The sequence below is a fragment of the Aspergillus pseudoviridinutans genome, assembly GCF_018340605.1.
Source record: "Aspergillus pseudoviridinutans IFM 55266 DNA, scaffold_3, whole genome shotgun sequence".
In the NCBI taxonomy this organism is placed as follows: domain Eukaryota; kingdom Fungi; phylum Ascomycota; class Eurotiomycetes; order Eurotiales; family Aspergillaceae; genus Aspergillus; species Aspergillus pseudoviridinutans.
In genome coordinates, this window is record NW_025091283.1 from 2,359,652 (window position 1) to 2,380,468 (window position 20,817).

The 20,817-nt window shown below is 53.6% G+C and overlaps 9 protein-coding genes and 1 non-coding gene across 10 annotated transcripts; 4 read left to right on the forward strand and 6 right to left on the reverse strand.

The window, feature by feature from the left end:
* Window positions 1-1,603: 1,603 nt before the first annotated feature.
* Asppvi_004549 (putative inositol 5-phosphatase) lies at window positions 1,604-2,926 on the reverse strand (the record flags this gene model as incomplete). The annotated part of the gene is made up of 1 exon (XM_043300500.1): window positions 1,604-2,926. One exon carries the CDS (start codon window positions 2,924-2,926, stop codon window positions 1,604-1,606), a length of 1,323 nt encoding a protein of 440 aa, XP_043156435.1.
* Window positions 2,927-3,236: 310 nt separating this feature from the next.
* Window positions 3,237-3,307, reverse strand: Asppvi_004550. Its single transcript has one exon. It is a non-coding gene; the product is annotated as a tRNA-Gly (tRNA).
* Window positions 3,308-3,488: 181 nt separating this feature from the next.
* Window positions 3,489-5,825, reverse strand: Asppvi_004551 (threonine/serine exporter family protein; the record flags this gene model as incomplete). The annotated part of the gene is made up of 1 exon (XM_043300501.1): window positions 3,489-5,825. The coding sequence occupies one exon, from the start codon at window positions 5,823-5,825 to the stop codon at window positions 3,489-3,491; it is 2,337 nt and encodes a 778-aa protein (XP_043156436.1).
* A 1,405-nt stretch (window positions 5,826-7,230) lies between these two features.
* On the forward strand, window positions 7,231-8,070 carry Asppvi_004552 (class I SAM-dependent methyltransferase; the record flags this gene model as incomplete). The annotated part of the gene is made up of 1 exon (XM_043300502.1): window positions 7,231-8,070. The coding sequence occupies one exon, from the start codon at window positions 7,231-7,233 to the stop codon at window positions 8,068-8,070; it is 840 nt and encodes a 279-aa protein (XP_043156437.1).
* Window positions 8,071-8,163: 93 nt separating this feature from the next.
* On the reverse strand, window positions 8,164-9,504 carry Asppvi_004553 (putative RNA 3'-terminal phosphate cyclase; the record flags this gene model as incomplete). The annotated part of the gene is made up of 1 exon (XM_043300503.1): window positions 8,164-9,504. The coding sequence occupies one exon, from the start codon at window positions 9,502-9,504 to the stop codon at window positions 8,164-8,166; it is 1,341 nt and encodes a 446-aa protein (XP_043156438.1).
* Window positions 9,505-10,183: 679 nt separating this feature from the next.
* Asppvi_004554 (F-box domain and ankyrin repeat protein) lies at window positions 10,184-11,305 on the forward strand (the record flags this gene model as incomplete). The annotated part of the gene is made up of 1 exon (XM_043300504.1): window positions 10,184-11,305. One exon carries the CDS (start codon window positions 10,184-10,186, stop codon window positions 11,303-11,305), a length of 1,122 nt encoding a protein of 373 aa, XP_043156439.1.
* A 444-nt stretch (window positions 11,306-11,749) lies between these two features.
* Asppvi_004555 (uncharacterized protein) lies at window positions 11,750-14,434 on the forward strand (the record flags this gene model as incomplete). The annotated part of the gene is made up of 1 exon (XM_043300505.1): window positions 11,750-14,434. The coding sequence occupies one exon, from the start codon at window positions 11,750-11,752 to the stop codon at window positions 14,432-14,434; it is 2,685 nt and encodes an 894-aa protein (XP_043156440.1).
* A 267-nt stretch (window positions 14,435-14,701) lies between these two features.
* Asppvi_004556 (BAR and SH3 domain-containing protein) lies at window positions 14,702-16,454 on the reverse strand (the record flags this gene model as incomplete). The annotated part of the gene is made up of 4 exons (XM_043300506.1): window positions 14,702-15,736; window positions 15,784-15,900; window positions 15,952-16,266; window positions 16,344-16,454. The coding sequence occupies 4 exons, from the start codon at window positions 16,452-16,454 to the stop codon at window positions 14,702-14,704; spliced, it is 1,578 nt and encodes a 525-aa protein (XP_043156441.1).
* Window positions 16,455-17,321: 867 nt separating this feature from the next.
* Asppvi_004557 (DNA helicase ZGRF1-like domain-containing protein) lies at window positions 17,322-18,912 on the forward strand (the record flags this gene model as incomplete). The annotated part of the gene is made up of 2 exons (XM_043300507.1): window positions 17,322-18,358; window positions 18,408-18,912. The coding sequence occupies 2 exons, from the start codon at window positions 17,322-17,324 to the stop codon at window positions 18,910-18,912; spliced, it is 1,542 nt and encodes a 513-aa protein (XP_043156442.1).
* Window positions 18,913-19,041: 129 nt separating this feature from the next.
* Window positions 19,042-20,228, reverse strand: Asppvi_004558 (class I SAM-dependent methyltransferase; the record flags this gene model as incomplete). The annotated part of the gene is made up of 3 exons (XM_043300508.1): window positions 19,042-19,796; window positions 19,867-19,983; window positions 20,147-20,228. The coding sequence occupies 3 exons, from the start codon at window positions 20,226-20,228 to the stop codon at window positions 19,042-19,044; spliced, it is 954 nt and encodes a 317-aa protein (XP_043156443.1).
* Window positions 20,229-20,817: the final 589 nt, after the last annotated feature.

Genomic DNA, 20,817 nt, shown 5'->3' on the forward strand with positions numbered 1-20,817 from the left:
TGACAGCTCTCTGACAGGCAACACTGGGCATCACCGACTCTATTTACTCTCTGGTCATGGCTGTACTTGAAGGCCTCACTCCGCGTCTTCCGGCTGCCAGGCAGATGAATTATGTGTTATTAGGTGATGCTAATATAGATAGTCCGCATAAATAATATCGAGTGATCTACATAGAACATCAGTGCATCTGCACACACAAAATGACTCGCAGCGTCCATGTTTGACAGCAATAAAACCACTATTAAAACTTATCTTTCATATTTCAATCCTACAGCCTCGCTCTATCTGCTCTACTCAGCCATGCCCTAAAAATGATAAGCACTGTCAATATCATCCATCTAGAACAGAGTCGAGAAATTGCACGATCCACCGCCCCCAACCGTTTCAAGTAGACATGGTCCTTGTACCTGAACCATATTAATCTGGTCTCAAGTCCAGGTCTCACCAGCAAACTCTGAATTTTTGAACCTTCTGGAAGCTCTGGAAAATTGGACAGATGGAGTCTGGATCTGGATCTGGGCCTTGGCTCCACTATGACTGTGACTGAGACTGTTGCCTCGGTGGACTTGACACGGACACGAGATGTCTCCAGCCTCGCGCTGTCCGAAGTACGAGGTACACCGTAGGTTCTTGTACTCCGTCATCGTGCCTAATATTTCCCGGATCAAAGGAATAGATACTAGCAGGGTCTAATGCAGCTGGTCACTTGATCACGGTACAGCCAGAGGCAGGCGGCTTATCCCGCTCCCGGAATCATCCAAAAAGCAGTAAAACAATCATATGACAGTCGGCCATATGAGCGAGATTTTTCCACTCTGTGACAGGATCTGAGATAGATTGGTTTCATGAGGCGAGGCGGAGCTTTTCCTTTACTAGCTTTAGTTACTACTGGCTAGCCCGGAGCCGACTGTCGAGATTTAATGACTAGTGGGACGGGGAAATCTCTGCTTTTCCGATCATTGAGTATGTCTTGGATTAATATCAGGGTGTGTTCGTGGCCTGGTAGCTTTAAGGTCTATACGCGTCCATTCGATTTATTCTATGATTGACTCTGTAGACACAGCTTGTAGATACCCAGATATATGATGGAAGGATTTCACGGCTCGTTGATCCTTCCCTTCCTGGTCGTCGTATCTCAGCCTCCACCAATTATTAGACTTCTCTCGGCTTTTTATTCCCGACTGTTCTAGATCCTTGCGTGGCTCAGGTGACCATAGGTAGTACGGTGTCGCAACCGGGAGTACCCTAGTGCCTAGGATCTGCAATGACTACTTGTGACTTTGCGACTTGTGAGAAATTGACAAGTGCTGGGCAGATGCCTCGTCAGCAGGTGATGCAGCGGACCCGCTTTCGGGAGGTATTCTAGAACTCTAGAAGCATGCTGCGTGGCGCCTTCTCGACTTGCACTTCAATCAATGCGGCTACTGGCTAGGCGCTCCTGCGATAATACAGCCGCTGTGTCACCCGTCTGGCGCTGTAGCCCAGAGGCCAGGTCTACAGATCGATACATCGGGATCGACATGGGGCTGTCCCGAGATCGCGATCTTGAAACAGCATGCCTGCACGTCTGATACAAGGCCACTGCAGGTCATATCGGACGGAGTCAAAGGCTGAGCATCGATCGCAGCACGAACCACGCCCCCAATCCGCCAAGGACCATGCCCACCAGGATCCGACGGCCCTCCCAGGTCAACCCCAGATACGCCAATCCACCCACCACCAGCTCTTTGCGTCGGGCCTCAACTCGTTTGCGTTTCCAATTCTGGTCGATCGGAAACGGAGCCGCCGGCTGTTGCTGCGGCTGCTGCACGTCTGTCGCAGGTGCAGATTCTGAATCGGATGGACCAGCCTGGACTGTCCGTAGGGCCACCGCTGCCGCGAGCGCAACGGCACGATGGTCCGACGTCGGAAACAGAGGCAGCACGTCGTATCGGTAAGGCGTCACCTTCGCCGTCGAAGAAGAATCCCGATACAGGATCCGGTCGCACCAGCTTGGCCAGCGACTGAGGACAAACTTCCATTGGCGCGGATTGCACGCCCCAAGCTTGTACTTGTACGTCGGCGGGAAGGCGATCGGCGCTTCAGACAGGCCGTGGAAACACCGGCTCTTTTCTCGTTCGCGCGTGAGCTGGTCGTCGCGCAGCAGCCGCGAGTAATGCAGCGGGCTGCTCGCGTCGGCATCCAGCAGCGGAAATCGCCCGAAGTCGGCCGGCTGCGGCATCGTGTTGGAGGTGCGGTAGTTGAGGTCGCCCGCGAGGAAGAKGTAACCTGCCGTAAACACACCTTCCCCTTCACCCTCGCCCTCGCCGTCACCGTCCCGGTCACCGTCCCCAGTCGTCGTTGACGAACCAAGCAACGACGCCCGCTCCGAATCCTCCTCATGGCTTGTGGTTGAAAAAACCAACCTCTCCACGATCCCCCTCCAATCCTCATTCCGCCGCTCAACCGCATCCTCCGCAGGAGCAAGATGCGCCCCGACAAACGTCAGCGGCACCGTCCCGGACTCCGACGACCACCGCAGCCTCGCCCCAACAGCCCCCTTATTCCCCATCTGCTGCAAGCCCAGTCCGACTCTCGCGGTCTGTACTGACGTGATCCGCCAGACGACGTCCGACCGCGCAAATACCATCAACCCCGTCATCCCTACATGGTCCTCAACCACAGTGACATACTGCGCATCCTCCCAGCGACTTGCCGCCGCGCGGTCGACAACCTGGCGGAACGAGGTAAAGTAGGGTGTTAGGTAAGAGCCGCCGAGGAAGGCGTAGGCGATCGGGGCAAGTTCCTGGAGACTGAGGGCGATGAGCTCCGGTGCGGAGGTGACGGTGTGGGGAAGGGCGTGGAAGAAGTGGGCGGCGAAGAGGTCGACGTCGACGGGGTTGCGGGCGCAATTGAAGGTGAGGATGTAGAGGCTGAGTTTGTCCATGCCTGCTGTCTATATTATTGCATGCCGTATATGTCAGAAAGTTTAGGTTGGAGTTAGAAGGGCCTGGCTGTTCCTCTGGGTAATTGTAGTGGATCAGCTTGCTGGATGGTCGGTGACGTCGCTGAGCCAGTGTACGGAGTAGCGGTGTCGGTGTCGGTGTCAGCGTCCACGTGGTTCTGTCCATGGTTGAACGGAGTACACTTTAGGCACCCGTCTGCAATTGGCTTAGGCAAAAAGATACCATACTAGATTGAAAGGCAAGGTAGAGAGGTACTTCTCTCGAAAGAGAAAAAAGCATGTGAAAAAAGATTGCATCATCCGTGAATCGAACACGGGCCTCGTCGATGGCAACGACGAATTCTACCACTAGACCAATGATGCTAGTTGTTGTTGAGACAACCAAATATGACTCTATAAACCAAATCCTACGTCGACTATAATGGCATGCAATGATACATCAATTGAGTACAAGGCCATAAATTTACAGTCTGTTATGAATTAAAACTATAAATTCGAAATACAATCGCTTAACTGACAAACCGCTATGCTAATCTAATGCAGATTACAACGAAAACAACCCTGTTCTCCGCTTGCCAGAAGGATAAACAACCAACGCCGCAATAAACAACCCAACAGTAATGCCGATGGCAGTCTGGATCATACCGTAGCCCAGACTGGTCAAGGAGGTTCCCGACGCACCACCAGACGAATCGGCGTTTCCATTCCGGACCGCATCCGAGTACTCGATCGCGGACAGAATCGAGCCGGACGAGGCCAGACCCGACGGCACCATGGTGAAGATACCGGGGATGGTCGAGCTCACCGCGTTGCCGTGCCAGAGCCGACTGTACAAGTTCGCCAGCAGGCCGATGGTGAACGCGCCGACGGTATTGGCGACCTGCGACGAGGAGCCGAGCTTCTGGGTGCTGAAATAGTTGGTTATGTAGCCCGAGGTCCCGATCAGGACCATCATGGGAATCTGTCGGAACTTGGCCTGGTTGATCAACGCCGCGATGACGCAGTACGCGGCGACGAAGGGGAAGTGAGAGGCGTATGGGCTGCCCCAGACGCTCTGCCGGGCGCAGGTGGTGTCACTGGTAGCGTTCGAGTCGATGGCGCCGTAGATGGTGGTTCCGACTGTGACGCCGTAGCCAAGGAAGAGGGAGTAGAGGATGGTGTACACGAGACGGATCGAGCCGGCGATCATCTGGTGCGACTGCAGCTCCAGACTGCTCGTCAGCACGGAGAAACCGGGTAGAATGAGGGCGATGGAGGACTGGGTGATGGTGGCGTAGCAGAAGACCGGGTCCGAGGTGCCGGGGTACCGGATACTGCCAAAGGCGCGGGCCAGGAAGGAGACCAGAATGGCCGCCGTGACCTCGAAGACGTTCGAGTACAGGGCCGAAAGCGGAGCGAGAACCAGCTGCATGAACCCGACACAGCATCCCAGCACGAAAATGATGGGCATGTCGATCGGGCGCGCTGAGAAGCCAAACGGGCCGACGGCGGCCGAGCCCACGCCGTAAAGCAGGATCACCAGCCAGCGCGGATACCGCGGCTTGCGGTCCATGATCTCCGTCAGCTCGCCGATGGCCGTCTGCATGTCCGTCATGTCGTGCGTCACCCGCTTGTAACACCCGTGGACCTCTTCCAAACGGCCCAGATCCAACCCCTGGGGGACACGGACCAGCTTGACCTCCGCGGTGCGAGTGTACGGATCGTCAAAGGACATGATCATGCAGCCGGGAAGGTACATGAACTGCGCCTCGATGTCCAGCACGCGAGCCGTCATCTGCATGTACTCTTCCAGCCGGTGGGTGGGGGCACCGTATCGCATAAACGCACGGCACAGTTGCATGATGTAGCGTTGACGGACGATGATGTCTGCGATATGATACCGCAGCTTCACCTCCTCGTCGTTCTTCCTCTTTTTCTTCTTGTTGCCCTTGTTGCCCTTGTTGCCGTTTTTGATCTCCGGCGGCGGTACGTTCGCATTGGCCCAGGCCGACGCGGAGCCGATACGGCCCATACTCATCGACGCATGGATCAACGAGGCGGTCGAGCTGTTTCTGGACTTCTTGTACCATGCTTGCGGTTTCTGTCGGGGAGGCGGAGGACTCGAGGCGGAATGGGGCACGCCTGGAGTGGGAGTCACCGTGCCGGACAGTGTAGGCGTGGATTCGACGTCGGACTCGGGGGCGGAATACATGCTGTTGGTGCGCGAATGCTCCATCTGGCTCGCCTGGAGCCGGAGCAGCGCCGACAGCACACCTCCTCCGAGTAGCGGAGGGGGTGGATTGCCATTGGCCTCGACGTCTGTCGCGGCACGATCAGCCAGCGTCGTGGCATCCGATTCGGGAAACGCGCTCTCCTTTTCGTTCGACTCTGCGTACGGTTTGCGCTGGCGCATCTCTGCCAGACCAAAGCCCTGCATCAGCTCCTGAGCTTCGGCATCCACCGCCATTTGCAGCTTGGACTGATCAGAGAGCCCCGAATCCTTGTTGTTTCGGAAGATGGCCGCCAACTTCTCGTCGTCCCTCGAGCCCAGCTCTTCCATTGGGACCAACGAGGAGCCCAGCCCGTTCGCATCCTGTCCCTCAGGCCGGCCTAGCTTGTCTGCCAGCCGCCCGGTTTTCTGTCTGACTGATCGGCTAGCCTGCAGCCACCGATCTCGACTGAAGACAGACGACGATCTGGTGGACCGAACATCCTGATGCGAACCTTCACGCTGGCCTTCCTGACTCTGGCTTTCCTGGGTGGACGTCTTGCGATGCGCTTCATGGACGGGGGTCTCGGGTTGCTCCTCTAACGGCGGTAGGTTTCCTGGTAGATCAGTAGTAGGTGAATCTTCCGACTGACCGTTGTCGGTTCCATCGGCTCGAGGTGTTTCTGCACTCATGTTGACGGGGGATAAGCGACGGAATAAAGCTCTAGTGGGGAATCAAGCACGACAGGTCACTAGATGCCCGATGACTCGATCCAGGGCATCTTCAGAGACGTCAGAGTATGGAGAAACGGGGGAGTCATGAAGACAGAGCAAATAAAGAGGACATGGGAGGCTTTCTCTCCTTTCTCCTCTCCTTTTTTTTTCGGTCTCGCAGCAGCAAGTGGGACTCAAAAGGAGGTGATAACGAAGGAATTATGACTTAGGAACACGGGACAAAACGACCGGTTCATGGGTTTTATTTCTTAGTGTGGATTAGTGTGTATCCTTCTCCTCTCTACGGTACGCTCTAGTCGAGATACCAGGAAATGGAACCGTAAATTTGCGTGGCCGGTGGGGCTGCACCACGCCTCTTGTCCTGTCATGGTTTCAACTTTCAATGCCCCGGGTCTCGGCAACCTAGGAATTGTACTTCTACATAGTCAAAGACTTAAAGGACACCGTCTCTCGTACACAGTAGAATGATAGAAAAGCACGTTATGTACCTGATAGATCTCATGCATGTGAATCACTCCGTGCCTGATCTGGTATTTCAATCCCTTGCAGAAATGGCGGAGCTTGACGACGCCTCCCACGGGGTGGCTTACAGACGACGAAAAGGCAGAGTTCTAGACCCTTCTCTGCACCTATCTATAGCGGGGGAGTGAGACTCAAATACAGGACCTGAAATTTCTGTATTTAGCGTCTTCCCCCGTGGTCCAAGCATTTGCCTCCTTGTCGGGCCTCGGGAGTCTGTACCATGGTCACTGCGCCCAAGCCCAGGCCTGCACCGCCAACTGGTCGTCGTGGCGTATAATTTGGGCATAACTGTATAGGACATTTATGCAGGATAGTATAACCAATCAAGGGAACAGTGATGAACAGCTCATCATCAGCTGCAATAAACGTCAATCAATACAACCTATGAGGGGCTCCTGGTCCAATTCGCCGAGAGTGCGATACAAGCCCATACTAGATCAAACCGGTGGGTCATGTCGATCAGTAAAGAGTCGAATAAGGTACTGCACTTGCTGTTGCTCTACATGGTTGTTTGGAACATGATATCACCCCGCATCATGTTGGATCCGCATTCTGATGACTGATATCTAGGTAGTGAAAGCCATTCTATGTGTCGCTCTCTGACTTGCCAGCTCCGCTTCGCTCACATGCATGAGGGAATAATGGAAAGTAGCGGCTAGTAACAAGTATCATCTACAAACCGACTCAATATCATCAGGAGATCGATTATTGTCGGATTCTGAGTGACTTTTGACTGAGATATCCAATAAAACCTCAATGAACCAGTGTGGACACTAGTACAACTTGCCCATCTACCATACTCCATCGATGTGATAACCACCAGCTAATATCGTAATCCAAAATGCCTCCATCCAACCCCTCAACGATCGCATCCATCTACAACGAACGAAGCACCGCCTACGACACCGCCACCTTCCACCACCGTCTCGCAGAGGAATACATCCGCGCCGCAGTCCCCCAGCCAGGCGAACATGTCCTCGATCTCGCCTGCGGCACGGGGCTAGTCACCTTCCTCGCAGAGGCGCAGGTCGGACCGACAGGGTATGTAGTCGGCGTCGACATCAGCGAGGGGATGCTGGAGGTCGCGCGGGAAAAGGCTCAGAGAACCGGGTCGCGAGTTACCTTCTACCAGCATGATATCTCTGATTTAACTGGTTTGGATTTGAATCCGGGAGGCGAAGGCAATGGCACAGGGCAGTTCGATTTGATCACCTGTGCGGCGGCGCTGGTGCTGCTTCCTGATCCGCTTGCAGCGATACAGTGCTGGGCGGCGCTGTTGAGGGATGGCGGCAGGCTGGTTACGGATGTGGCGGCTCGGGATGTGCATGTCCCTGCGCGGATCTTTGAGCGGATTGGGCCGGAGTTGGGGCTGTCGTTGCTGTGGGATCAGAGCTGGGTGAGGGATGAGGAGTCGTTGGCTGGGTTGTTGAGGGAGGCCGGGTTGGTGGTCGAAAGGGTGTATTTGAGTCCTGTCTTCCAGGTGAAGGAGTACAGGGTTGAGCAGGCTGGGGAGCTGTTCGAGCAGGCGGTTTCGGGTCCTATGTTTAGGAATTTCGGGGAGGGGACAGTAAGGGACAGGGCGAAGAGGCTGTTTGTTGAGAGGTTTGTGGAGGAAGCTGGGGAGGAGGGTGTGTTGGTGGATGAGGCCAAGATGTATATTGGTGTTGCGGTCAAGCGGTGATATTAGTACTCTCTACCTGCTGCCCGTGAGTTTGAATGATTGCATGTTTGAGGTAAGCCTGTAGTTTTCTTGGTTGTAAAGCTTGTGACATCTTTACCACTCCACGCCCAACATCTGCTTGCATACCCACCGCGCTGTCCGCGTATGGAGACTATAATACTCCTCATCCTCTTTTTCCTTGCCATCGGCTTCATTCTTGGACGTAGACCTGCCGAGCGCCTCGAATATAACCAGCTGATCTCGCATATACTCGTCCACACAGGGCTGACGTCCTTCACATATAGCGTGCAGCCGTGGGTCATACAACTCACCCTCAAATTTATCCACGCATCTCTCGACCAGTTCTATAGCTATACTCCTATCATCTGTCGGTCGACCTTTTCGGTGGGACGTCTTTCCCAGAGAATCCTCCCCGTGAGCGCCGAAAAGCGAATCTCGACCTATCCTGAACCCATTCGATGTATATGCCACGATGAGAATGTAAATATGTGAGCGGTGGTGCGTTCTTTCTGAGACGCGTAGATTTATAGGCGGGATCTCGTCGTTTCCATACGGACTGTCTGGTGGGCCCGCGCTTCCTTCTTTGAATACCGAGTGGTGTATCTTTCGGAGTCGAGCGCGCAGGATACGCACGGTTTCATACTCGATGAGTTGGCGGATAGTCGTAGACTGAGATGTATTGTCCGATCTTTGTGAATTTCCCTTCTTTCGATGTGTATTCTGATCAATAAGGAGAGTATCCGGTGCCAAAACCGTGATATCGATATGGGTGATCTTGCCCCGCGGGTATCTGTCTAGATCGACTCGCGGGAACCCATAAGGAGACTCCTGGCTCCTGCGCATCGGGTGAACGACGAACGTCATCTTCCCCAGACTGAACGGTCCAGTCCCCCATCCTCTCTTCTCCAGATGGACGGCGAGCGGTGGAAGCCCAACCCCGGCGAAATTCGGTACCAGGACCTGCGAGACGTAATCATATGACGGCGAAAAGGATACGTTCGTGCCTCCTGTGATGCTCACACGGACGGGCTGTGGTTCTTCGTCGCTTATACAGTTTCCTGTATAAAGTAGATACGGATACAAAGCCTGAAAGACCAGTGATATAGATCCAGCCGTTGGGAGGTGGATGTTGATCTCTCCGTTTTGCCGAACGCGGGTCTCTGCATCTGCCGGGGGATGATAGGTCAATGAAGACGATCCCACTTCGGCGCCTGAGACGTCACTCCCGCTGACGTCTGCCAGATATTTTATGGCAGCAAGGTGGGATGCTTTGAGACCCTTCTTGCCCTTGCGGTTGCCGCGAATGTTGTCGATTGTAATGGGTTGGCCGGTGATGGTGGACAGGGCCAGCGCGATACGCACTAATTGACCTCCTCCTTCAAGAGTGCGGCCGTCAAGGTGAATCATTTCTCGTCTGGTTGGAGATGACGACATATCTGGCTGTTCGAGGGGACCTTGTGGGGTGCATTTATCATTTTTGGTAAAGGAGATATTGTGTTGTCGAACGGGAGACTAAACATATATATTCTCATTTGGCAAAATATATTCTAACAAACCAAAACACAATGCTGCCTATGTCTTTAAAAGTGATTCTAACCTTTTACTGGTTGGCGGCTACTGTATATATACGTGACTCACAGTCAGGCCTGGACTTCATTGCATGACTCAATTAGTGACGCATCGGCAGGTTTCGAGGATTCATCCATGGGCCAAATAAACTTCTTCTGAGCAATCCTGGTATCACAAATGCGTTCAGATAAGGAAATAGAATAGACACGTTAAATGCAGGCATGTTCGAAAAGGTACTGCTGTGGCAAATGGATCACTATATATCCATAACACACCAGGAACAGGGCAATAGTCATGGTTTGACCACCAGTCGGGAAAGTTGTTCACTATAGAACTGAGAAGTATTCCTGACCTTGGATGGATCTCTTGCTCATATTATTACAATGACAGTAAGCATCGTCACATCGTAAACCTAGCTAGTCTCAGCCTCGGAGTGATCAAAGCCCCGCAGAACCTCGTCAGCCTTGTCAGCCTCGTTAGCCTCGTTTCCATTCCTAAATCCACAACATCCCTACAGTTGCATTCGACCGGACTGGATTTCGCCATGTCCCTCTCCAAACTCCCAAACGAAGTCATCTTTCTGATCGCCAGCCATCTGGCCTGCTACAGGGACCTCAGGGCCCTCGTCCTGTCCTCTCGTGGATTGTACCATCTATTGAAAGGATATCTCAGTAAACACAGCTACCAGGCTTGCCATGGAGACCCTCTATGCTGCGCCGCAGCCCATGGTGATGACGGACTCGCTATGGAATGCCTAAAGAGGATGGCACTCGCCGCCGAGTCCTTTCAAGGCCCCCGTGTAAGCAACCMGTACAAACACCCTCTATGCACCACCAACTGGAGGGTCGAGGATACCGTCCTCATTCAGCGTGCGCTGCTGGTAGCCGTGCAAGCTGGTTCAAAGCGCGTAGTCAATCTTCTTCTCGATCACGGCGCGCAGACCATGTTCCGTTGTCCCATGGGCTACATTAACAACATCCCACCGCTCTATCTCGCCGTACAGAACGGCCACGAGGACCTTGTGGATCTTTTATCTGGGAGGCGAGATTCCTGCTACGGGTTGAATACGTGTCCGCTTCTTTGGGCAATCCAGCATAATCAGCACCGGATCATTCGCACCCTACTGCGCCACGGATCGTGCGATCATTGCTGGTATGTTCTGCCGATGGCCATGAATCGCAGAGATACGGACTTGTTGCACTTCCTGCTGGTGAATGGACTCCACGGAACGTGTTATGCGCGTGATGCGCTGTTTGCTGCAATCTCGAAAGGGTACCTAGATATGGTTAGATTGTTCATCGCCCACGGCGCGGATCCCAACCGGCTGGGTGATTGCTACGACAGGAGGTGGGAGAAAAATCACGTCCAGCTTCTTCGGAAGATTGATAGTCGCTCCCTTCTGGAGCCTGGCGACATGGAGGATAACTTTTTGACTTGGTGCAACGGCTTGTCCGTTGAGGAGGAGCCGGTGTTCTACAGCACTACCTACGTTGCGATTTATAATGACCAGATGGAGATACTGAGGTTTCTGCTCGAGTATGGGGTACATCCTGAGCCGGACGACATTCAACTGGCACGGAAGAAGGGGAATCAAGAGGCTGTCAGTTTGCTTTCTCGATTTTCTTATGAAGATGTACCGCAGAAGAAATACTATCTTCATGGGTGATAACGAGTGATCACAATGGACTCGGAACAGTCATATCGGAAGACAGATGCTCGGTATTTCCATACACAGGGGAATATCACTTGGGGGCGCGCTCAGTAGTTCGCTGGGTCGAAATCGACGAGCTAACATTATTTCGGGTCTAGTGGTCCAGTATCTCTTTTCATGGTCATGGGTAAAGGCAGAGGGTTGCAAGAAATTGGCTGTTGCCACAACTGCCAATGTTCGTAGATGTTGAAGCAACAAGGAAGCTGCGCCTGGGACCTGTCGCCATCATGTTGCGTTTATGGCATCCCCAAGCACCTTCTATTTCGGCGCGGTTACCTTGTTCAACCCCTTACCCCAACGATAAGGTATCTCCATGTTGTAGAACCTCCCTCATTCATACTCATCCCTTAGCTCACATCAGTACTCAACTATATCCTCTTCGAATAAATCATGCCAAGGATGTCCTCTATATCCCTAACCGCAAGAGATCGCCTGCGTCGAAGCCAGTCCGCTCGCTCCATCCGCAGGTCGCGTCAGTCCTCTTTACCCTCAGAGCCCTTCGACCCGTCTATTGCCAGACAGCATGCCGCTGCAGCTGCCTCGCGCGCCATGCTGCGCTCCTCGGACAGATCGTCTGCAGACTCGAAGCACTCGTATGACCGTCTAGGTGGCCCGGAAAGCATGGCAGTCCCATCGAGAAGACCACCCCCGCCGCCCCGTCACACGCAAGCCCCGGCCAAGAATCCTTCAGTCGAAGACGCTTCACCTTCTCGCCGATCCGTTGCGAGCTACATAGAAAGCCGCGACGATGACCTCACTTTCTCGGCAGCCTTGCCGCCAATAAGTGAGTTTCGAGGCCTGGATGGTCGTGACTCCTCGTTGCCCTCATCCTACCGCCGGCTTCGTAAAGCACGTTCGATGTTCTCAACCAGACAGCGTTCTTCGTATATCTCTCACGAATTCTCATCTGATGCATATGCTCGGAGGATTAATGACACAGAGCAATTTGACACGCCCCGCTCTTACAGGACGTTGAGACGCTCCATGTCTTTTCTGAGAAGTGGTCAATCTCCTAGAGCCGTCCGCCACACGCAGAGTCAAGAAGCCGCTATTCAACTCGCACGCAGTCAGTTCCAGGAGAACATGGGCGGACAACCCAGTAGCCAAAGACAATCGTCCATCACCATGCTCAAGCCGAGGCGTGAGCATAAACCCTTCAGAAAGACATTTCGCACTACCAGCGGCTCGGGTATGGACATAGATGCGTCACCATCGGCGGGGCGGTCCAAAAGAGTTTCTTCTCGTGGAAAAGCGCGGGCTCTTTCTTCGTCTATCAAGAGAGGGTTGAAGCGGGTTTTGAGGCTGTCAAAGACATCAACGGCTCCGGGGCAAGCGGAAGCTTCACCCTCCTCACTTCAGCAACACGATTATGGCCCATCGTCGACCATATTTGATGACGATTTTGGCCACGCCGATGAATTTGACTGTTCCCGTGAGGCCATCGGCCAAAGCAGACCACCCACGGTGCGGAGTGTTCGAAGCAATGAAAGCCTTGCTTCTTCCCGCTCTCGTGTAACAAGTTGGGCTGACTCAACCGTCACAAATACGATTGCAACCCGCAGAGCACCCGAGCGTGACTGTCTGTCCATCATTAACGAACAAGGAGACTTWAACGGGCGTGCCAGTTCCGAACTTCCGCCAAGACCAAGTCCAATACGACCAGACGGTTCCATCGACAGTAAGCACTTGTACGATGCGTTGTTGAGGCGGATCGGCAGAGAAGATACGCCAAGTCCCAGTGAGGAGGCTGTAGTGGGCCAAGTCAAAGAGCATCGACTCATACCAGCGCGCACGTCTTCCCTTCGCCCCAGGCGCAGTAAGCAGACCATCCGCCAGATACCAAGCGATGCATCGATTGCGACTTCCAGGACATTTGCCACGGCCAACGCAGGGACTTCAACTCCTCAGCAGCAGACGCAGCGCCATCCCCGGTCGTCCATGCCTTCCCGAAGGATATCAAGTGCGCCGAAGGAAGCGAGCGCAACCCTGGATTTCAGTCCAGTCGGCAATGCAGAGAAGCCTGCCGCTGCAAGTGCTGAAGATACCGAGGACGATTCCCGAAGCGTGATCGTCGCCAGTCATGCCGATCTAGAAACTCTCTCCAACACTCCTAGCATCTATTCTCGGACAACCAGTGGGAATTCTCCTGAAAGGAAAGATCAGACTATCGATTTGTATTCATCGGAAACGGAGGATGAGCTGGGGATGGTGACTATCTATGAAAGCCAGAGGACCGCTTACTGCTCCCCAAAGCGTATTGCTCGCTCGTCGTCCAGTGGAACCCGAGTGCGGCCCAGTGCTGAATGGAAACAGTGGATGTCTTCACAGATGGCAAGATTCGAGACAATCGTTGCCCCTAGAGATCACTATAGAGAGGATGCACAGATTCATGAGGAGGCCGGGGACTTTCTATCATCAGCTCCTCACCAAGTCTCCGGAAACAGCGAATCCCCGTATCATCAGACAAGCTATCTGTCTCAGAGTAATTCCGAGGGTGAAGTGGAAACCGACGGCAAAGTTGTACCAAGCAATAATTTCTCCCGGCCATTCAGTCGGTCGTCGAGCGTCCGCACGATTGTACCGTCTAGAAAAGAGCACGCAAAGGAGCAGGCTTCTCTATCCGCGGATTCGGTCTTCACTTCTCTCAGTGTGAAGCATTACTCTCAGGGATACACTTTGCCTACCACAGCAGTACGCACGCGCGAGAATGAGCCCACCTTGTCGCCAATGCAAGCGAGATCAAGCAATCGACTTCAGACACTGGATTCTCCCACCCCTAAGAGGCGTGGAGCGGACTCTCAGCAGACAGAATTGGCAAGCGAGCGGTATCGCAAGTACTCGGCACGGCGTCTGACAGTTTCTTCAGATTCGAGGACTCAGCAGCGCCGCTCGATCAAAAGAACGACCAACGAGAATGCGAGGGCTGGCGAGCGGCCGGATAAATTGGGCCAGTTTGGAGATCCACACGACATGCCTTCGCCGGTGTCAAGCAAGCACATGGTGGAGATGTTTCTGAGCAGTCGACGGGGACAAATTGAAAGTAAAATTTCGGAAGACGGCGCGCAAGAGGGAGCGTTCGTATGATTTATTGAATCTGCAGCCAGGAAATTGCTTGCCGGGTCCGAAACATTTGTAGACAAGCATCGTCACTTTTGGCATGCGGGGTTTGATAGTGGCGCTTTGATCAGATCATCTGCGTCTTTGGCGCTTTATCTAGTATACTTCCTATATTTACGCATAGGAGTCAAATTGAGTTAAACTCAATGACCGCCAATATTCTCCAGTACTCCTTCTTAACTTGGGCTTTTTAACGGTTATCGACATAGACACACAGGGTATTGCTTCTATTGCTTATTGAACATAGTTGGCTGGAAAGCTCCCCTTGACTCCTCGCAGCTCCCCCTCCCACCAGTCATCGGTGCTCTTCGTCTTCTGCAGGACTCGAATTCGATCACCCTCACGGAAGGCCAGGTCACCGGCACTCTGACCCGCAAAGTCATAGAGGGCAGTGACATATAGCGCTCCGTTTGAGGAACCGGCGCGAGGAGGCGGAGGAGGCGGCGGCTTCTTCTTCGCGGCCGCAGCGGCAGCAAAGCCCGGGGATGATACCGTCGAGCCACTGGATGCTTTTCGGGAGTTGAGACTGAAGTAGTCCGATCGCGAGGAGGGGGAGAGCCCGCTCAGCGGCGTCTGGGCATATTCCGAGCCCGGGACGGGGAGGTGGGAATCGCTGTGCGGGGTCGCTGAGGGGGAGAGATGTGCGCTAGGCACGGCGAGATTAGGCGAGAGGGAGGACGGGGTCAGATCATTCAGACGGGGTTTTGTCTCGTAGACGGGGAGGGGTTTAGTTTCGAAGTTTGGCGTTGGGGCGGGAGGGACTCTGCTGTTACTGGTGCGTTCACGTTCACGTTCACGCTCACGCTCACGATCGTGATCGCGACATGGCGACGGCCCGGATGGCGGCAGTGGTGGCACTGGATGTGATGTGCCTGTACCTGCACCTGCACCCTGTCCGCTGGAGCGACGCCGGAAATTGAGGCCGTTTGTGAGGCGGCTGGAGAGGCCGTTGCCGTTGCCGTTGCCGTGGTCTTCTGGGGCCTGGGACATGCGGACGACTTTGCCGTTAGCAAGGCAGCCCAATGCCTCGATTTCCTGCTGGATTGGGTGCAGGTCTCGTTCCCATTGAGCGATAATCTCTTCCATGGGTGGAGCGGGGGAGGGAAAGTGCTCCCCCTCGCAATAGTTGTGCACAACGGTGTAGTAATTTGCCAGCATGGTGTTTTGGATCTCGATCTGGGTGGCTAGCAGCTGGGGGAGCAGGGAGAATGCGGCGTTGATTAAAGGGGGGAGGCATTTCCGGAGGTGCTCGTCTGCGGCGTGGTATTCCTGCTGGAGTTAGGTAGGGTTGGACGCCGCAATGGCTAGGGTCTTACCTCTGTGGCTTTTACGAGATCGGTTTCTGCTTTGGCGAGCGAGGCGTTATCCCGGTCTGAGCGCTTCGTCTTCTTAGTGTAGCTGTCCACGCGACTTTGATAGCGTTCGTAGTCGAGCTAAGCAACGTTAACCTCGAAGCCTTGAGTGCTGAGAAGGGGCCAAGCGACCTTGCGATCCTCCCGCTTCTTAATGGTCTTCTTCAATGGAGCCAGGTACTCTTTCGCCTGCGAGGCGGGCCTGATCATCCGCTGATCCACGGCGTTAAGCTCCTCTGTCAGCTCCTTGCGCAACTCTTCGTATTCCTCTCGCAGTCTGCGCGTCCTGGCTAGTGTTTCGTCTGGCGTTGGGGAAGCTTTCGCGGTGGTGGGATCGGAGGACCCAATGATGGGGGCATAGATACCGTCGAACTCGCTGAGCATTCGCTCTTGATGCAGCAGGATGGATGACCACGCATCGCGCCAGGCGCGTGTCGACTCGACGATCTATTGATGGTGAGTTTGCGAAGGAAAAGCGCATGGGAGAATAGGATAGCCGTCTAAAAAGTAAGAGTCAGACCTACCCTGCCCAATAGCTTGTCGGTCTCATCAAAGTCCTTGAGAAGAATGGCCACCTGGCTTTCATCTGCAGATCGTTTCATGAACCTGCCAAATTGTCTCTGTACACTGTGCATCTTGTAGGTTGGTTGAGCTTCGTTGATGCTACGTGGTGATAGGGGTAGGTGTTTGGCGACAGCGGGGAAGGAAGCTAAAGATGTAGAAGAAACAGCGTGGTTAGATTAGATTGCCAACCCGAAGGGACCCATGGATAAAGGAAGGATCTTTAGGTTCTAACAGAATCAACAATCGCGGGGAAGGGAGCCGCAGCGAAATAGTCGGCAGAAAGAAACATAACAATAACGAAGGGAGAAGGGGAAGAAGGAAAAGATGGAAGCAGCCTAGATGACGCAGCTAATTCGCGTCCTGCATCAGATCAGAAGGATACCTAGTACGTAGTAGTATGGCTGTGTTTCAGCCTGTCATCAAATAATATCGATGTCTAGACCCCCCCCCACAGAACCCTTCCCAATCCACTATTTTTGTAGCTGCGAGTCTGTGTTGTGGCGTGGCATCCGTGGAAATTGGCAGGAGGTGTGTCGATCAAGGCTATTTATACAGCCATAATTGGCAATCAAGGGTGGCATGGATCGAAGTGTCTGATGGCTGTGTCACTATTCCACCGTTGGTCATTATGACCATGCGTACCAGGGAATTGGACTGCATTTTGTAGATAGAGGACCAAGTGGAACAATGAGGTATAGATAATTTAATATTGTAATGTGACAGTTGGGACCAGGGGACGCTGCACTTATCACGTTCTATACGCGAACCAGAAAGTCGAGACCGCCAACTGGCCAACCCCACGGTCAGGCTCCCGCGCCTACTGTCTCTTTTCTAGTTCCGCGTTCCGTCCGCTTCGTTCAACATTCAGACTCGTCAACACGGTTATCTCCTGCTCTGGACCCGATGGTGAACCATCAGAGGGACGCCAACCTCTGGCCATGTCGATCCCCTTATCATCAGCAGCAACCCCGCGTGGCACCGCCAGTCTGAACGTTCCCGCAACGCAGAACACCGCGCCCGTTATCAAATTTCGATGCCTTTTCACCCACGATGTCCGACGCAAAGCGAAGCGCTGGCACGATGGCTTCCTCCGGTACCATACGTTTAACAAGCGGGTCATGGTCTACGATACCACGGGCTATTTCATCGGAGATTTGCATTGGCGACAGGACGAGGGGATTCAGGACGGAGACGAGCTGGAGCTGGACAAAGGCGTGCTGATCCAAGTTTGTGAGCCGGTGGAGCAGACACAGACAGATCTGTCGACGCTATACAACAATAAGAAGAAGATGCAGGAGTCACCGACACAAGCAGCGGAACCGTCAGCTCCCCCATTTCGTGCCTCTGCTCCCCACCGGTCCTCGATGTCCTCACAACAGCCGCGGTCCCTCAATGATCTCCTAGGCATTCGGAAGACACATGCTGGCTTGTCTATTTCGCCCTACGAGGAACGTCAACGTCAGAAACAGAAGGAAGACAATCGACTAGCGTCTGAAAGAGCAGCAAAGCGTCAAAAGACCACCCCGGCTGAAGTACCGACTGAGCATCAACCAAGACGCTCGGTCGCCAATTCTCCGTTTCTCGTCGATTTGTCCGATTCATCCAGCGAGAACGCAGCAGAAAGACCACAGAAGCCGAACAAGATCCAAGGAACCGTCCCCCAGCCGAAGAAGAACCCTATTTCCAATAGGCCTACTTTACCGATAATGAAGGATCCAGCCGTTGACAATGTTCAGCGCGACGTTGAGAAGTATCAAAACTCATCAAACAATGCCCCGTCTTCAGCGTCAAGATCAATCTCGGCGCACTCATCTTCGGAGGCGCCAACGAGAACACTCCGCTTATCCACAAGCCAGCCTCGTAAGAAGCTCATGTATCAGGCATTGCTCCCTAATCAGACACCTGGAAAAACAGCACGTACGGTGCCCTCAGGCGGTCAAGACAGGAAAATCGTGCCAACGCAGTCGAGAACGCAGTTAGTATGTGCTCTGTAACATCACCAGGGCCTTGACTAACTTGTCTAGCGAGAGTGAAACTTTTCCGACTCTGGAACCTACCTCGACTAATATGGACTTCATACCGACTGAGTCCACCATGTTCGTTCTTGAAGAGGTGGCTGACAAGCCAGTGCTCGATCCACCTCAAATTCTCCATAGAGAGCGGCTAGGGTGCCCTACCGCACGAAGTACAGTGGAAGCTACGATGTCTGCAGCGAAGGCGCAAACCTTACAACCAACAACGAGCAATAGCCCTGGTCAACTGAGGATACCTGGATCATCCTCAACTGACCAAAGTGCCAGGACGCAAAACATGCGTTCACCAAAATCTGCATCCAAAAGTCTCCGCAAAGCCCTGTCTGATCCGACCGCATTGACAACGAGCACCAGCGTGCAATCACGGCCCCTGCTGTCCAGAGGATCGGTCGACATATACCCAATCGAGGAAAATCCGCCGGAGCAGGGGCCTTGGACGTCCGAGGCTCTCGATCTCTTCGACTTTTGGCCGCCGGGACGGCCGAAACCCAGCTGACTGCATCTCGTTTTCCTTCTCAACCATCATTGCAGCCTGTCTATTCAAGATTTTATGACCATGATACCCTAGATGCATGTACTTACATGAATAAATCGCGAATATATTTTCTAGCAGCCGTCCACTCATCTACGTACTCTTCTTCACCAACACACCGGAAATATACGGTATCGGAGACCGTCCAAACCACCTCTCCAACTCCACAACCTCCCACCCCCCATCCCTGTCGGCCGCCGCCCTCAACGCCGTCTCCGTATCCCGATCCAAGCAGCAATTCCCAATAAACCAACTCCACCCAAAGAAGCCATACACAGCCTGCATCACCCTCGCCACAAGCGACCCCTTCGCCGTCCGCCAGGGATTAACCACATGCTCCACAACAAGCAACTTCCCCCCAGGCCGCAGCAGCGCATACAACTCTCGCGCCGTCCTCTCCAACTCCGGCACAGAGCACAAAACCCGTACACAGACAATCGTATCAAAGACTCCGCCCGCGCTCGCTAGAACCTGGTCCACATCCTCGTCACCGGCCCCAGCAGGAAGCAACCCCTCCCTCTGCAACTCCGGCACAAGCTCCCCCGCCGCAGCACCACAGGGCAAAATATGGTACTTCTGCCCCAGCCCCTCCTCTTCCGCGCGCGCGCGCAGCTCTGCATGCAGACCGCGGCAGGGCTCCGCGCCGTAAATCGCCTTGATGGCGGGTGCGCGCAAGAGCGGCATCTGCGTCCCTGTCCCCGGGCCGACGTCTAGCACGACACCCGACGCTTTGGCTAAAATGGGAGGGATGAGATCCGTTGAGTTTTGGATCTGAGGCGGTTGGAGTGGTGCTTGGTCTTGATCTTGGTCCTGATCTTGGTTTTGTTGTTGGGCGCTTGGGCGCGCGGCTGGGACACGTATCAGTACTTCGTAGCTACCACTATTGGTATTAAATCAAGGGGTGAAGAGGGGGCGTACAGCTGAAATCAACCCAGAAGCGGCCAAAGGCTTCGTCGCGGAGCTTGCTTGTTTGCAGGAGGGGGGCGAGGACTTCGCCCCGGTGGAAGACTGCTTCGAAGCAGACTTTGGTGTAATCTGCGGGTGTTAGTATATCTTTTCAATGAACGTGTGTATAATGGGTTTATAGAGTAGAAATGCAAGCATAGCAAGTCTAGTTCAAAGCACTACAACAGTTGCGCGCATCTACCAGGAATCGCGAAGAGCTGTTCATAATTGTGTATGCGATGTTATGACTTACAGGTCATGGCCCAAGCCAGCAGCTGACCAGGTTCAATCAGCATCCGGATCCATTCCCTCGTGGTGGGTTCATGGGTCGTCATGTTGATCTTATGTTGGTGTATATGAGTCTATTTATTGTCACTCGAAGAGAATATTGGCGTCTGTAGAGTAAATGAAGATGATGGATAGATTGTGGAGAGAAACACCGGATAAATGACATGATCAATTGCCGACTCGCCGACTCGCCGACGCGAACCCCGTTCAGGAAACCAACTCGGTGTTTGAAAATAGCCATGGCCGATAGGGCCACCTCGCAGATAGGATGATATACACTACAGGATGAGACACTGTTTGGAATCCTTGATGTTCAATTCATGTAGGTGCCTAGAACAGTTCCTGCGCCTTGCCTCTATGGCAAGCAGAGATAGAATCACAATAATCAAGAGCACTGATGGCCAACAGCAACGTGGTGATACAACCCTATTATAACCAGTCATTCTCACCGTCATTACAGCCTCAGAGATGAGCCAAGATCACAGAAAATGAAAATAAAAAGGATACAGAGCGGTAGACTTGTGCATTATGGGCACAGAATTTGTATAATGGGAAGAGTCAAGCCAAAACGAAGGATCGACCGAGGTGGATGTCAGGCTGATGATACGAACATAGGAAAAAGAGGCCAAAAATTTC